This window comes from Natator depressus, chromosome 22 (genome assembly GCF_965152275.1).
Source record: "Natator depressus isolate rNatDep1 chromosome 22, rNatDep2.hap1, whole genome shotgun sequence".
Taxonomy (NCBI): domain Eukaryota; kingdom Metazoa; phylum Chordata; order Testudines; family Cheloniidae; genus Natator; species Natator depressus.
The window spans coordinates 16031291-16048202 of NC_134255.1; the positions used below are offsets into that span (position 1 = coordinate 16031291).

The 16912-nt window shown below is 50.9% G+C and overlaps 1 protein-coding gene across 1 annotated transcript; it reads left to right on the forward strand.

Moving 5' to 3' along the window:
• Positions 1–1202: 1202 nt before the first annotated feature.
• HTR3A (5-hydroxytryptamine receptor 3A) lies at positions 1203–16670 on the forward strand. The gene is made up of 9 exons (XM_074936642.1): positions 1203–1330; positions 7959–8125; positions 8883–8927; positions 9893–10002; positions 11547–11716; positions 12342–12502; positions 13697–13907; positions 14590–14823; positions 15493–16670. Exons 1-9 carry the CDS (start codon positions 1264–1266, stop codon positions 15789–15791), a joined length of 1464 nt encoding a protein of 487 aa, XP_074792743.1. The 5' UTR covers positions 1203–1263; the 3' UTR covers positions 15792–16670.
• Positions 16671–16912: the final 242 nt, after the last annotated feature.

Here is a 16912-nt window from a genome sequence, read left to right on the forward strand (position 1 = left end):
GAAATCAGACTAGATGATCACAGTGATCCCTTCTGGCCTTGGAATCTAGGAATAAACCTCTGGGTTACATAAGAGCATGGAAAAAGAGACAGCCCAATGGACAGGAGAGGGAAGATGTTTTCAGCTTTAGTTTGAAATGCAACAAAGGGTCGGATTGTGTCCTCACTTACACCAGTGTAAATCAGAAGTCACACCACTGAAGTCACTGGAGTTATACGGGTGTCAAGCCTAGGGATTTTAATGAGTCCTTAAATCTGTATGAATTTGTTTTACTTGAAAACTTCCTCTTTTCTCTAAAAAGGAAAAATTTGAAAAGTAATCAGAAAGTTGTAATATTCTAGACACGTGCACACACTTGTACAACCATACACGTGCACACATATCTACACTTTCTTCCCTACGTGCCTGAATAGAGACATCCAGATTCATTGTGGGATAAGCAGGCCACACTCCACAGCAATCAATTCAGCTGCATCAATTTAGCCAGTTAAACTGAACAGACCCTGTGAAATCAACCCTTACTGACCACACATCAGCTGCCTAGAGGTAGCTCCTTATTTGAAGGCTGATCAAAACTGGGTGGGTAAACTTTAAAGTAGCTGTACTCCCTCATTGGCCATGTGATCCTTAATACAGGTCTCATTGTGTGGATGTAATATATACATTACAGCAGTTTAATACATCTTGCTGCAGAAAACCTCACTCTCTTTTCATCCAACCCACTAGCAGAGAGATAGTTAACATTATTCATCCCCATTAAATTCCAATCTCAAATCGGAGGGTTTTGTCTACAGCAAAAATGAGACATTTAAAACAAATTATAGAAAAACCACCACCATCAATTCTATCTGAAACAGCTTTTAGCCAGGTCTCAGGTAACAAATTGCCTCCCTGGTTAACCTCATGCAGACATGCCAGTGCCCTCCCTGCCTAGGGAGAGACTGAGAGGCACTGTGCATTTGTCCCGTGTGACATCAGTCCGGGTGGGTGGGTTCCTTTTTTATCCTCCCAGCCTGAAATGTGATGCAGCAGAGGAGTCTGATTGCAAGATTAATTAGGCATTTTCAAAAACCTGACCTTTTTTTGGGGGGGGGGGGGAAGCGAGCAAAAGGTGTACCTGCTGCCCTGATTAGGTTCCCTTTATCTGCAGAGGGATGGATAGAAGCGGGAGTCAGAGCGGAGGAGAACCAGAAGACTCAGTCCTACGTGTGGAATCATTGTGAAGAGGAACTAAGAAAGACTGTGACCCTCTGGATCAGAGCCATGCCACCCTCAACTCTTTGGGCATTTCTTGCTCTGCTGCTGTTCACTTTTATGTTTCAAAGTGAAGGTAAGGAAACTTATGGGAAAGTTGGGGGGGTCTTGTAGGTGCTGAGAGATGGGTAGAAGTATTTTAATACAAGCCTGATGGCTTAAATTCTGTGCATGAAATACACCAATTTTTTTTTTAAAAGAGACACCCATGTTATCACAATTGATCTATACAGCCTGATGAAGGGGGGACACCCATAACAGGTTATGGAAAGGGTTCTGTGATTTTGCATGTTCAGAGGAGTGTCAGAAATGCAGGTCAGGCTCTGGAGCAGGGAAATTAGCAATAGCCTTTGTGACAGGCTAACGGGATGTTTTTAGACTCGATAATTTTAGACTCAATAATAAAAGGCTGCAGAGTTGAAAAGTTTAAGCTTGTTTAGTCAGAGAGGATTGAAAAAAAAGAGAGAACACAGTGATATATATATCAATTTGGAACCTGTTGCCCAAACTCTTGAGCTTGGTAAATAGATATCCCTACTAATGCTTCATTTTTCATAATGGAGGACTAAATATTTTTGGACGACAGTAAACAGAACAGATGATGAGTTGTTTTCCATGCTCCTATTCCCAAGCAGTGCAGACTCTCTCATAACTGTCAGTTATTAGTTAGGAATCATTCTTTATTGTTGCCGAACTTTCCCGAGCAAGGGAAGCAATATTGTGGTACCAATGCAGCTGTAAGGTTTCAAAGCAAGGGTATGTCTGAGATTTCCTTTGAAGGCAGGTTGGAAACTGTCTTTCATTGAGTATCATTTCTGGCCGCCAAAACTTTTGCATTAGAGTGAGGATGCAGAAGAGGAAAGGAAGGAATTGCTGTCCTGAGTAAACAATGATAAAAGCAGGGAGGAAAGGGCCAGATCCTCAGCCAGTGTAAATCAGTGTAGCTCCACTGAAGTTAGTGGCCCATGCTGGTTTATAACAGCTGAGCTTCTGGCCCAAATATATTTAATGCGGGTGGGGGAGAGACAAACACAATGAAAAAGCAAAAGTGGCAAGATCAGCTAGAAAGCCACTGCCCTGGAATCAAAGTCACCAGGACTCTTCAAGTCACAGCTGGCTGGGCACCTATTGGAAGAAGTCTAGCAAGGTCAGAGTCCCACACAGATAGCAGAGGATGCACTAGACAGCTTAATGTTGGCCCCTTCCAGCCCTAATCACTTTATGCTTCACTAATGGGTCGCTCCACTAAAAGCTACTGTCACATCATCTAACCCCCTCCCCCCACCTCCCAGCCCCGCCAGCAATCAACGTTGTTCATGGCGTTCTTCACTTTGAAAGTTTGGGAAGCTACAGCCAGCTCCCTACAGCACCCGCTCCTCTCTGGCATATGCAGGAACCACAGGGTGTTTGAGGAAACTAACTTTAACCAACCAGCAAGAATTTCACATGGACTTTAATGCCTTTTTTCTTTCTGGCGAGTGCAAACACGCATAAAACACGGTTCCTGTGCTGTGGACCTGCCTCCCCTGTGCTCAGAGTCCCCCTTCCATGCCAATGAATGCTATTTTAAATGACATGCCATAGATAATCCAGATCCCATCCTATTAGCCCAGCCTCATCTTAGTTCCAAGTCTAGTTTTAACATCTGGCTTGAAAATGATTAATAAGCTTTGAGCACATACCCTCCATCTTCAGCGTGCAGCCAAGCCCATTAGAGATGAGGAGTTGGGCTGTTTTCCCTCCATTCCCTTCTTTTGAGCTCCACTCTCCTTGTGTCTGTTACTCAAGCACTCCTGGTTACCCAAGGAAACCCAGAGTTTTAGAAACAACTTCAGCAGGAAGCATGAAGGAAAAAAAAAATCACATCCATGGAGCCTGCTTTATACATACCCCAGAGCATTTGCAGTGCCTCATTGTTCATTATAGGAGTTTGCACCTTCCCCTAAAGCATTTGGAGACAAGATGCAGGACGAGATGACACCTGACAATTTCTGTTTTCTCATCCTACAATGAGACAAGCCCCAGGGCTACTGAAAACTCAATTTTCCCTCAGGATCACAGTGGTAGGAGTACTAACACGTGCCGATGAACAACGCAGATCTTCTAGGAAAACTCACCATTTAATAAGCCTGAATGGGTCTCATTTCTACACACAGGAGACCTATGCGTGAAGCCACGATAGAAAACACCTGGAAGGAAAAAAGCTGCTTCTTTGTTTAGAGATTGATGCAGAAAAGTGAGATTTCTCCCAAGATACCTAGGCAAAGGGGGGAAAAAAAAGTGTCCCAGCAAATTAGACCTTGGTGTTTCTTTAGAAATCTAATGAATCTGCAAAGTTGCAAGTTTAAGGCTCTTATTCCTGCAGAAAGATTGTGGTTGATTAGTTTTGATTTGATGGGAGTAATTCTGCAATGAAGATCTGTGGTCCAAAACTCCAGTCGAATGAAAAAGGGGGCTGACAAAGGGTTCACCTGTTTAAAGATGCTACCTGAAGCCAATACACCACTAACTGAGGGCTTACGCAGGATGTAAGTAGTGCACAGGGTGTGGGCTGACTTTTCAGCACTGGAGTCACTTCCACCCTAAAGGCAAAGTTGTCCCCCCAGCCACCTGTACTGGTTCTGTCTCCAAGGCCTTGTGTGTGATATCTGCATCCTGGCTTCCCTCCTGCTCTGGGCAGCTGCCACTGGGAGCTGTCCAGCAGCAAGCCTGCTGAAGAGAGAGGCTGGCATCCTGTGTTTTCATACCAATACTGCCTGCAAGAGGTAAAGGCCCAAAGGCGAAACTCCCGGTGACTGGTACTTCTCAGCTTGGCAGGGCTGATCACTCTGGGTATGTCTACACTGCAGATGGGAACGTGCCTCCCAGCTCAGGTAGTCAGACAAGTGCTAGCTCTGCCCAAGCTAGCATGCTGAGCCTAGCAATGGGGATGTTGCAGCACTGCAGCGGCTGGGGCTAGCCATCCAAATCCAAGTAGGCCCAGCCCGCTGGGTCTGAGTTTCAGGATGATTGTTGTTAAACTCTTTGGCTCACCTGAAAATTTAAGAGAAGGGGGGGTTATTTGGGAACATCTGAGATTTTGATTTTTCACCCCAATTCAGGATGAAAGAAAAAAAAAATCAAATTCTGAACAATCATCAGGATGGGAAATCTGTTTCCCACCCAGCTTTATTTCTCGCTCTCTCGCGTGCACACAGAAACACACGGCAAGACTAGGTTACCTACTGAGGTGTCTGAATTCTACCAGATTTTCTCTTCTTCTGAGCTTACACAGCGCTGACATGAAGAGCAGCTCTGTGGAGCTCAAAAGCTTGTCTCTTTCACCACAGAAGTTGGCCCAATAAAAGATATTGCCTCACCCACCTTGTCCAATAGACCAGGACCCACACGGCTACACCACCACTTCAACTGCAGAGTTTGGCAGGGCAAGCCCCAAAAGCAAACCTTTGTGAGCCAACTATGACAGGCTGCACCATTAAGGGCCACTTGGAAGAGAGTGTGACAGAGTCTACAGCACAACGACCAAACAGCCTGTTTTCCTACCAAACAACAGCCTGTTTTCCTCACCCCCCTCACATCCTCTTTTGCCTTACACAGACCTGGCGGGGGCTCATGAGCCCAGCTAACTTGGAGGCATCATAGGTTCTAGGTAAAGCTTTTTTGTTTTTGTTTTTTTAAAGAAAGATGAAAGGCCCCTTCGTAGACAGCTTTTCCCAAGTCCCTGCAGATCTATTCCAGTCAGCTCCTTTTATTACATGTGAATTGTGCTCTGGTTAGACGGTCATGTTTGCGGGCTGAGCTGCAGACAGGGTTCTGTGACTTTGACTTGACTTTCACTTCACAAGTTGCCTTGCAAACAGGAGCACTGCATTGGGGGCAATCTGTTATGCACTCAGTGCTCACAGCATTAACGCAGAGAGCTTGCAGGACTGTTTGGAGGCCTGACTTTCAAGATACCAACAAGTCTAAGTATTAACAAGTGCTGCTATTTAACTACAAAGTGAATAAAACTCTGTTCAAAGGTTCCAAACGGACAGCACTGGCAAGTGGGGACTTGATCCCCTATCTCCAGGACAGGTACAGCCCAGGCAGTGGCAGAGTAACCTTTTCTCACACACCCTCTCCCCCACCAGTCACCCTTGCTGCATTTGTGGTGGGAGGAAGGAAGGAAGGATTATTGACCCCATTTTACAGATAGAAAACAGAGACAAATTAAGTGATTTGCCTGGGTCACACAGGGATTCTGTGGCAGGGAGAGAACCTGAAGCCAGATTTCTGGAAGTCCCAGACCAGTGCTTCAACCACAACACTGTCCTTGCTCTTCAACTTTCTGCTGCAATATTTGAAAAAGCATTCCCGCAGCAGGAACAAACCAACCAAGCCATGCTTCCTTAAACACAGCCTTTTGTTGCGGGCCAGTGTCTGGAAATTCATTCGCTCTCTCAATCCCCCCCCCGCCCCATTGCCAGACTCTTTCTGGGGGTTTGATGGTAATGTTGTGACTGATTGGTGTGAAGGGGCCAACCAGGGAGCAGTGTTTCATTACTACCCTACTAAGGCATGGGATCACAGCTATCACAACTTGTGATGGGCCCCTCATTCATTTTAAATCCCACCAGCTCTGCTAACACTTATTAGGCAGAAAGGAGAGCTACAATCCATAACTCCTTTCCTTTTGTCAGTTCAACACAGAAGGAGAGGAGGAGCCCAGCTAGCTGGTTTGCTGGGCAGTAATGAAAGCCATGATGGTGTATGGAGATGGCTTGCAGAAAGTGTAGGCTCCTAGGGTTTGATGAGGTACCACTGGAGTCAAATGCAAGGTTCCCATTGACTTCAGTGGTGCCAGAGCAAGACCTTAAACCATCCCCACATTGCAGCTGATTATGGGGGCAGCCAAGGAGGGAGGAACAGGCCAAGCAATGGGTATTTGACCGATATCCAGGCAAACCAGCTGCTCTGCTGTTGCTTTCCAAGAAAAAGTCTGGCTGTAAAAACATTGGCCAAGACTACTTGGAAGCTTTCACAATGTATGAAACTCTCAGAACCTGATCCAAAGTCCATTGCAGTCCATGCTAAGACTACCATTGACTTCAATGGGCTTTGGATCAGGTCTTCAGTCACACAAATATTCTTTAAAAAAATCAATTAAAGAGGTAAATGAATTAAACATCTTGGTTTCTCTTTAGCTTCAGCCTCTTCCTCCTACTCCTCCATGTCCTCCACTTCCCTGGGATAATTTGATTTAAAAAAATACAGAGGGAAATTTTAAATATTCCCCAGGTGGGAATAGTCTCACCTCTGCCATTGATCCTTGTCCATGTCTGGAGATGACAGATCTGGAAGCTAAAACTCCTTCACATGTCACCTCGTACCCAGCTCCCACAGAGAGCCCAGGGAGAAGGGCCGGGAGCTATCCATGCCCTGAGCTAGCAGGGTGGCTTTTTGGAAAGAAAATATACATTAACCATGAGGTCAGTCTTGCTGTAAATCCTGTTCCCATTAATAACACAGGCAGCCACCTCCTGAGTGCCCCCTTATGGCCAGAGGTCCCTCTAAGACACCTGGCCTCTGTTTTCCCCTCTTCAGAGCCCTGGAGAAATCCACAGTCCACAGGCCGTTCAAACAGTCCCCACAAGGGGCCCTATTTATTTAGTCTTCTGATACACGATGGACCTCCAGGACCCGACCCCACTTCAGCATCTCTCTCCTGATCCAAAACCCCATGGAGCCTTTCGGAAAAACAGTACATAAACTCAGGCTTCATCCCAGTTTCAGCTGGGCACATCCCCACCACCATAAGTGCCTGTCTTTCTGCTCGCCAGCAACCTCCTGCCTGGAGTTTGTTGTTCTCCACAGTCCCTTCCAGTTGCAGTCTCTTCCCTACTTGGACAGGGTCTCTCCCAAGTCTACCTGCCTGGAGCTCACTCGGCCCTGCTTCTGAGCTTTTCTCCTGCTGACACAGAGCCCTGCAGGAGCGTTCTTACACCCTGCAGCATCTGCAGATGTAGCTTCCCTTTCACTGCCACTTCCTGCTCCTTTTGTACTGGAACCACCTGATTCCTCTCAGGTGGGGCTGATCCTATAATCAGGGTTGCCTTAGCCCCAGGCTCTGCAGCCCATGAGGCAGGCCAGCCTGTTACACCAGCAATATGCACTCTGTGCTCTTTTTGAATGGAAGAAAGATCAAACCCCTTTGAGTATGTGCGGACCTTGGGCAGGACAATTTCAGGATGCCCAAAAGTTATCTGAGAGGCAGAGAGATGTGCCTGCAGTACTTGGAGCAGCTGGGAGCCAGGCTATAGGCTGCAGTAGTTCAGATTAGTGGAGCTCCCCATCCCACAGCCAGACTGCACTGCAGGGTCTCAAGCCCAGCCCATATGCCCCGGAGCAGGCAGTTCCACATGGCGAGCCAGTAAAGTGCTTCTCTGTTCTCTAGTCGACAGGAGCCACACCGAGCCAGTCCTGAGTGGGAGTCACTCCCCACCTGAGATGACCCGGCAGGCGCTGCACTGAGCTGGTCTTGGCTGGAAGCTACTTCAGCCAGACTGAGCCATGCTTTGCTGGGAGTCAGCTTTCCCTGAGCCAGGTTGCTTTGCGTCAATTGTGCAGCAGCATGGAGAGAGAGGGAATGGGGAAGGTGAGGCACTGAGTGGGTTCATGCCCAGAAATGAGTCCAAGGAAATGTGATTTTTTTTTCCCCTTAGCTGCTCGGAAAGGGAACAACAGGACTTTGAACTCTGCCAAGCCAGCCCTGCTCCAGCTCTCCGACTACCTGCTGACTCATTACAGAAAGGGTGTCCGGCCAGTTCAGGACTGGAGAAGGACAACCAACGTAGCCATTGATGTCATGGTATATGCCATTCTCAGCGTGGTAAGTCTTCTGCTTTGCCACTGAGCCCAGAAGCCCTAACACTTCTGGGCCTGAGGAGTGGAGGTAGGTACCTCTGAGCCTAGGGAGGTTCATATGTCACTAAGTTTTTCCACATCCAGGGTGAAGTGTGGAGACACATCCTCTTTAGGAGCTGGACTTAGGTAAACTAGGGCAAATCACTTGGAGCCATGTCTTCAAGTGCTCAGAAACCATTTAGGCATCTAATTAAGGGTGAGATTTCCAAAGTGCTCAGAACCCAACATGCTGAGTTGATATGGAACCTGGCCCTAGGTATAATTTAACAATATTCAGTGCACCATGCCAGAGAGGCTTGACCACAGACAAGGCAGAGTTGCTACAAGAAGCCATCCACACTCACCCCTTACTCCGAACTGAAAGAAGTTTGCTCTAAAAGGTGCTGGATCAGTGACTGTATCTGAAGGCCCCTCTGCCAACAGGGCAGTTAGAGGACAGACAGGCCTTCTGGCGGGGAAAGCTGAAGAGCTTAAGAAGGCCCATCCGTGTCCCAAAGGATCTGCAATCAGAGGTTCTGTTGCTTGTTATTTTGCCATCGCCCCACCTTCTCCTCTTGTGTTCTTGCCAGTTGATCCTCACTTACATCTGCAGCCGGGTGATCATTTGTACCTAAGCCCTTCCTGATCGCTTTGGGCCCTTGGCATTAATGACAAGACCAGTAACCCCTGAGCTGTGAAATGCCCTTCGCCCATTTCACCCTTTTGCTTTTTATTTCCAACAGGATGAAAAAAACCAGGTGCTGACAACCTACCTTTGGTACAGGCAGGTGAGTGTCTGGAACCCTCCCGGCTCTCTCGCCCACTCTCCTTCGGTGGGACTTGCCCTGGGCCCTCTCCAGGGTTAGTCGCATTTATCGCTGCAGTGCCGGCACCCACAGTAAGGTGGCGATTTCTCAGACAGCCCTGGAGATGTTGAGAACGCTTTGTGCTCAGGAGCCATGTTCTTCTTGGGGGGTGCTGGCCTGTGGGGACTTTTTGCTGGAGACCGTCAGTGCCTCTGTGAAGGCAGGCCTGCTGCCTGCTTCGCCAAAGGAAACTCGGACATGTCTGCTGCTCACGTCACTCTGGCCAGCTCCTGCCTTGTATTCTAACTTCCATTTTCCTCATGGGGCGGAGGGAGTTTACTCCCACAGCTCCAGGATAGGAGGAGAGAAGTGGGGCATCCCCCTTGGCATCCACATGAGAGTTCTCACTTTCTTTTCACCCAGAGCTCCCCAAGCACACCATCCTTTTCTCTTTGGCTATGCAAAGAGAGCACCCTATGGGCTCCTGCTGGTTCTCAGCTAACCTAGTTCATCCCAAAATGAGAAATGCAGCCAAATAAATAGCTGGGACATGGATATATCCACAGAGTCTCCAGAAGATTAGAACAGTGCACAGACTTGCTCCAACACCAAGAAGACATCCCCTTATGCAGTATGTAGCCAACACGTAAAACCCAGCACCCTCTGGAAAGCAGAGAGATCGGTGGTTCAGAGCACGTGCACATGGATGATAATGTCCTAGCTTAGTGCAGCGAGGTCAAAACCATCAGAGGATGACCAGTAGCATGTGGGGCACAGAGCTATAGGATTAGAGGGGAATGGGTGAATGCTTTAAGCTTCATACAGTTGGGCAAGTGCAGTAATTGGGAAGATAGGCTTTGCTTTGTATCTAATACTCCTGCCAGAGGTCGGGAACCGGCCTGGAATTGATCCTGCTGCCTAAGTCCCCTCTTATCTCACTTCTGCAGCACTGGATTGACGAGTTTCTCAGGTGGAATCCAGAGGACTTTGATAACATCACGCAGATGTCTATCCCCACCGAGAGCATCTGGGTACCAGACATCCTCATCAATGAGTTGTAAGTGCAGCAAAGTTCTCGGACAACAGCCCATGGGGCCTGGAGATTTAACTCTCTCCCGCCTCCCCCGCAAGTTCACATTCCACTTTGTATTCCCAGCACTGCTGCTGGTTTGCACAGAGCTGGCAATATCCCCACATACCGTACACTGCAGATGGGAATAGCTGAGGAGTTGGGACATTTCCAATGCTGGCTGACTATAAACGTTCATAATTACCCTTGCTGCATTTGGGGTGGAATTCAGATATTCAGAGGAAGGTTTTGTACAGGAAACACAATGCAGGGGCAGCTGCAGAACTGCCAACCCTTCCTCGGGAAAGAAATCTATTGTTCTTAACCATCTCTATTCTGCTAGGATTTAAGGAGCTGCCATGATCTCAGGCACTTGCCACCCTTTAAAAACTTTACAGCTTTGCTTTGTGCAGTGTGATAACTTCAGTGAGGCATTCCTGGTACTAATCAGAGAGAGTGTGTCCATAGAGAGAGTCCTATGGCAATGCTAACGAGATGCAAAGGTGTAGGGCTGTGTGCAAACTCACCAGCCAGGGAAGTTAAAAAAAAATATCATCAAAGCCCCAGCTAAAGTCATTTCCCCCCTTTCCTTCAAGGCTCACTTTGTTTCCAAACACATGACTCAAAACCAGACCAAATCAATCCCCAGCTATCAGCTCACCAGCCCCTCTGCGGCCTTTCCAACCCCAGCCAGCTGGGAGGACCCAGGACCCAGCTTTCCTCTAGGGTATTCTCCTTTGCACCACTTCCTCTCTTCCTTTTAGAACCATGTGACGAACACAAACCCAGTAACCCCATATGCATCAGAGGGGCCTTGTCACCAAAGGTAACTGTTGTATATGTCTGTCCTTTGAACGTTAAGGAGTCTGCCATAGTCTATTGTGCTTCCTACAAGTATTATTTGTATTACAGCAGTGCCTAGCGCCCCAGCTGAGATTGAGGCCCTGCAGTGCTGGGCGCTGTACACACAGGCAGTAACAAAAAGCCCTGCGCTGCAGAGATAACAGTCAAAATAGACAAGTCACCCACTGAGAGAAGCATTGGAGCTATAGCTTGGCTGCGTGGGGGTTATGCTGGTAACTAAAGATGGGGGATGACTGGTTGCGGGAGGGTTTGCGGTGGGAAAGAAGAGATGGGTCCACAGAGCTGGAGAGTCAATAAACCTGTAGGTTTCTTTGGGGAACAGGTAGGATGGGCTGCTTGTCTCCTTGGAGAGGTTCCTGGGCACGAGTCAGCTGGCAGCAACAGGCTCTAAACAGAGACCTCTGCATGGTCTCAGGCTTCTGGACAGCCCAACTTTGCCGGCTTCAGGCTGCCCAATGCCCTGCCAGGAACCTGAGGGTCACATCTAGCGGGTATCACAGCTGCTACCATTCCTAACAGAGATGGTCTCCCAACTGTCCTGGCTAGCCAGGCTTGGGGCACTCCCATCCACTGCAGCTGGCATTTCACCATGGTAGAGAAGAGCCAGAGGACTCCGCTTTATTTATTTATTTTTTGACGGGGGTGTTCTCATTCTTTGTGCACTTCAGCGTGGACGTGGGCAAGTCCCCGGACATCCCATACGTCTACATCCGCTACCACGGGGAGGTCCAGAACCTCAAGCCGATCCAGGTGGTGACTGCCTGCAGCCTGGACATCTACAACTTCCCCTTCGACGTGCAGAACTGCTCACTCACCTTCACCAGCTGGCTGCACAACAGTACGTGACAAGCGGCCCTGCCTTCCCCGCTGCACCCTGCCCTTCAGGAGCCTTGGGAAGGGAGGGATCAGGCCAGCTAAGAAAGCCTTCAGCTGCATGGGAAGTCAATATGACCTGGTCAGGGACTCCATAGCTCGCAGCCACTTGGTGGGTCTCAGTTTCGTTCCTAGTGGACATTGCAAAAGGCACAAAATGGTCCTCTTACCAGCAGGGAAAGCAAGGACTGAGCTGGTTGGGCTCCCTGGGTCAGTGCTGGGCTCATTGGTACAGGCAGCCTGGGGTTAGTTTGTATTGTTAGCCCATGGCCGCCCAAGGAGGGACAGAGCGGGGTAAGAGCTAGCGGGGCGGAGGGTGTCATGTAGCAATCACAGTCTCTGGGAGCACGCTGGCTCAGTGCAGGCCATGCCTCACCCCCCTAGACAACCCTAGAAATAGGGAACGCATGCAGGCCAATCCGTCCTTGTGAACAAGGAGAGAAGAGGAATGTGGCCTGGAAGGGAGGAGCGTGACGCTCCCAGATCTTGTAGGATGGCTGTGGGCATAGAGTGCATCAGCAGTGTTGGGGGAAGATGTCCCTTCCCCTCAGGCCCCCAGCCCTGATGCCCACCTCTCTTCCACCCCACAGTCCGCGACATCAACATCTCTCTGTGGCGGCAGCCCGAGCTGGTGAAATTTGACAAGAGCATCTTCATGAACCAAGGGGAGTGGGAGCTCCTCTACGTACTCAGCCAGTTCCGGGAGTTCAGCGTGGAGGGCAGCGACAGCTACGCCGAGATGAAGTTCTATGTAAGGGCCCTCCCCTGGTTGGGTGTGGGCCGTGTGTGTGGGGAGGGGGGGGGGCGGGGAGAACTGAGCTGGGGAAGCATCAAGATGCAGAAGGCAAAGGGTGCCATTCTCTCTCTACTTGTGCAATCGATCTCCTGGCTCTGAAGTGTGCAGAGGGGTTGCTAAGCAAACCCCTCAGCATGTGCTACCTGCATATCATGGTGGGGATAGCAAGGACTGTTGCAACACAAGCTGCAGCACATCACTCATACAAGGGGACAGGACTCCCAGCCTAGGTCCGCTCCAGTGCAGCTCACACCTGGTTTGCTAACGGGAGGCAAACGAGGTCGCTCAGCATGGCTTCTACCTGATGGCCAGCTTCCCCCTTTGGGTCCAGCTGCTGCCTACAGACTGCAGAGCTTCCCCCAGCACCCTGGTTTGAGCCAGAGTTAGTCGAACATCCAAGAAACACACACAGAGTAAGCCCAGATGCCGTTTGTTTGACCCGTATGAGCAGCCATTTCCCCCAGCATGAAGTGGTTCTGTAGCTGGGGCCCCCCTTCCAGGGCAGGGCCGTTCCTTCCACTTCCCGGCCATAATACGGCCGTAGACCATTAAAAGTCTCCAGTGCTGATGGTCCGAGGATCCAAGCCACTGCAGGTGTGTGGCTTAATGGGCTGTTTATGGGGCAGCTGGTGACTATAAATAAGGAGCCCAGAGGGTGTGCTGCGGTGGGGTGTGTGCATGGAGGAGCGGCTTTGCAACCGGAAATGCAGGCCAGCTGAGCCGGATGCCCTTGCTCTCAGTCTGTGCTGTGCCCATGGGCCTGGGCCCTTCATTTAGAATGGGGGCGGCCAGGCAATAGCCAGTCTCAGCTCCACAGGTGCCCTGCCAAGCTGCTGCTGCCAGTTCAAAGCCAGACCAGGGGTCACGCGTTAGGGCGCTCGGGGTGAGAAGCAGGCAATGCTCCCCACAGCAAACGAGCAGGGCTGCCGCAGAGAGGAACACATCACAGCCGGTGCCATACGTGCCTGCGGAACATAGCAGCCACTCAGCCAGCAAAGCTCTTGGCCTTTCACTTCTGACAGGGTTGCCTGGCAATAACAGGCCCCAGTAGCGGTGAAGGGGAGCCAGGCAGCCACGGGCCTTTATTCCCGGATGGCCTCCTACTGACAGGGAACTCTCCACCTTCCCCGCCCCCTCTTGTGCTGGCAGGTGGTCATCCGGAGACGCCCCCTCTTCTACGCCGTCAACCTGCTGCTCCCCAGCATCTTCCTGATGGTCATGGACATCGTGGGGTTCTACCTGCCTCCCGACAGTGGGGAGAGGGTCTCCTTCAAGATCACCCTCCTGCTGGGCTACTCAGTCTTCCTGATCATTGTGTCGGACACGCTGCCGGCCACTGCCATCGGGACCCCACTGATAGGTATGATAGCACCCATCACCGTGGTTACCTAGGTGCGCACACATCCCCGGTTGAAATCTAGCATCTGTCTCCCTCGCGGAGTCCAGAGCCAAGAAGGGGCTGGGTGATGATAGTCTGGGGCAGATGAACTGTATGGCCAGAGGATCTGGTAGGACAGTGCACTCGACAGAATTGTGTGGGGGTGCTGTGGGTTGGGCATAAGGACCATTAGCAGAGCTGTGGGAGGGAGAAGACCAGAATTAGGATAGCAAGAGATGGGGCCTGTGGGTCAGGGTTGAGGTGTACTGGCAGAGCTGTGTGGTGCTAGGGAGGCCAGGTCTGAAGTAGGAGGGTCTGCTGAGGGCCAGAATTACAGGGCACCTGCACAGCTCCAGATGCACTTGAGGACAGGAAGAACAAGGGTGGTGTATCAAGACTGAGGGGAATTGTCAGAGCTGGGTGTGGGGTGACTAGGACAGGAATAGCCAGGATGCTGGTTGGGTCAGGGTTACGCTGAGCGATACGCTGAGCTGCCAGGGGTCCCGGTAGGGCTGGAGCAGGAGGGGGTACTACATGTGAGGAAGACCTAACATCGAGAGAGGTGAGTACAGAGAGCTCACCCAGGCCTTGCCTGTGCCGTGCCTAGTTCTAGCCGAGAGACTGACCCTGCTGACCATGGACCATTGCTGCCTTCCTCTGGCAGGCGTCTATTTTGTTGTGTGCATGGCCTTGCTGGTCATCAGCCTGACTGAGACCATCCTGATCGTGCGCCTGGTCCACAAGCAGGATCTGCAGCCTCACGTCCCTGACTGGGTCAAGCACCTGGTGCTGGAACGAGCCACCATCCTGCTCTGCATCCGTGACAGGAAGAAATTCTACCCCAGCAGGACACCGAGTTCGGACATCAGCCGGCACCCAGAGAACAATGACAGCACAGGTACGAGCTGTGGCACTGGGAAAGGGGGTAAGGGCCGCAGGGAGCTGGCCTCCTGGCTGCACATTACTATCACAACCAAGGGGGGATAAGCTGCATGGGATTAGAAAGAACTCAGGGCTCACCTGGTGGAGCTAGACCATGATGCAGGGAAGCAAAACACCTGAGCCTGCATGATGGGGTCAGTGTTGAACTCAAATCCTCTTGGGGCATTAGCCCCAAACCGTGAGAGGGGCACCCCACTGCTCTCAGCGGGACCCCAGGGACCAGCTCTGCCCAGGAAGTCCATGTGGCCCAGGAAGGAGCAGTGGAACAGGATCCCCTTTGGGCCACACAGCTCGGGGACATTGGCCCTATTGCATAGCTTACAAAGGCACCCCAGGCATCTTCACTCCCTGCTGGCCCCGGGGCAATGGGGCCAGAGCACCACCCCTCTTTGGAGCACACGCCCCTTGGCCTAGCACGTAGAGAAAAGGGACATACTAGATTTAACCCCCCTGCCTCCTCCCAGAGGCTGTTTGCTGTAAGAGAGGGTGGCTCTGGGCCAGACACTGGGGAGGGGGGCTCAGAACCCCACCTCTGGGGTGGTATAATGCCCAGCACAGCCAAGCTCAGCAGTGCAGGGCTGGGACCTCTGAAAGGCTGCCCCCTCTCTCTCTCTCGTTCCTACAGCCAAGCTGAACCACTACGGCTGCGAGAACCTCCGCGAGTATGAGAGGACGGCAGGCGCAAGGCCATTGCCGGCACCTCCGGCACAAGGAGAGAGCTCCCCGGTGGTGGAAAGCATCCTGCAGGAGATCGCTGCCATCCGCCAGTTCCTGGAGAAGCGCGACGAGTTCCGCGACATCGCCCGCGAGTGGCTCCAGGTGGGCTACGTGCTGGACGTGCTGCTCTTCCGGGTGTACCTGGTGGCTGTGCTGGCCTATAGCATCACGCTGGGCACCCTCTGGTCCATCTGGCAGTACGCATGAGCCGTGCCGGTCTCTGCAGGCAAGAGTGACAGGGCGCTCCACTGCCATGTTTGAAAGGGGTCATTCCCAGCTCCACGGACTTCCCTGTATATTCTAACCACAGAGATACAGCGCCTAGCAGTTCTTCTGCGGCACTGGTGTAGCATAGGTGGGCTCCAAACACCATGGCTGGGAGATGGTTAGAGAGGGATGAACAAGCTTTAATTAAATCTGAGCCAACACTAACCTTAGCCTAACCCCCTTTCCGGTCTCCAACTAACTCCCTTCCCACTCACATGCCGCACACCTACTCCCCCAGTCCTGTTCCAGCTCCTCTCTCATTTCCATCAGGACACAGAGAGCAAGATCCCACCACACAGGCTGGCCTCCCTGTGCATCCGGCCACAGCAGAAGCAGGAGATGGTGGGAATATACCAAGGGAGTCTGAATGTGCACAGTTCCCAGGCTCACACGCCTCGACTGCTGGGTGCTGAGCTGACCAGAGCCCTAGGAGGCTGACTTAGTCCCAGTCCAGACCCAAACACCCATCTATTTGTTTATGGGGTGCGGGGGCTCCCAGCCACCTAACCCCAGCCTCTCCATGCCACCTCAGTGCCTTGCTGGCTCTGCGGGTGCTTTCCTTACATCTGTAGCAATCAATGTGCTTTTTCAGCCCCTTACATCTCTTATCCTAGCTCTTACCATACACTTTAGCAAGCAGGATTTTCTTGTTTGAGTATTTCTTTCAGGTTACTGTGTAGCAAGTAAGTCTCTGTGAAGGTTCAATAGCTGCATGCTGCCGGGAACAGCCGGTAATTTGATGGCATGGCTCTTTTGTAAATAGCATCCCACGTAGACTATGTGCTGTGTATGGTGTTTTGTTACCAGTTTCAATTGTCTTACCCAAGAGATCTTGGAAAACTAAATAATAAACTGGATGTTTCATTCACTAAACCGAAGAGGACAGAGAGTGACTTCATGTAGTGGCAGGTGGGTGTTGGATAAATCCACTCGGCAAGGTGACCACAGGAAAGCATGGTAGATATTTGGAAAACGTCTCCAGCAAGGGCACGCCACACTGGCCTAACCCTGCTCCCATGGGAGCAGAAAAAGTCCAACGCTGAACACGTTCGTACCTCTCG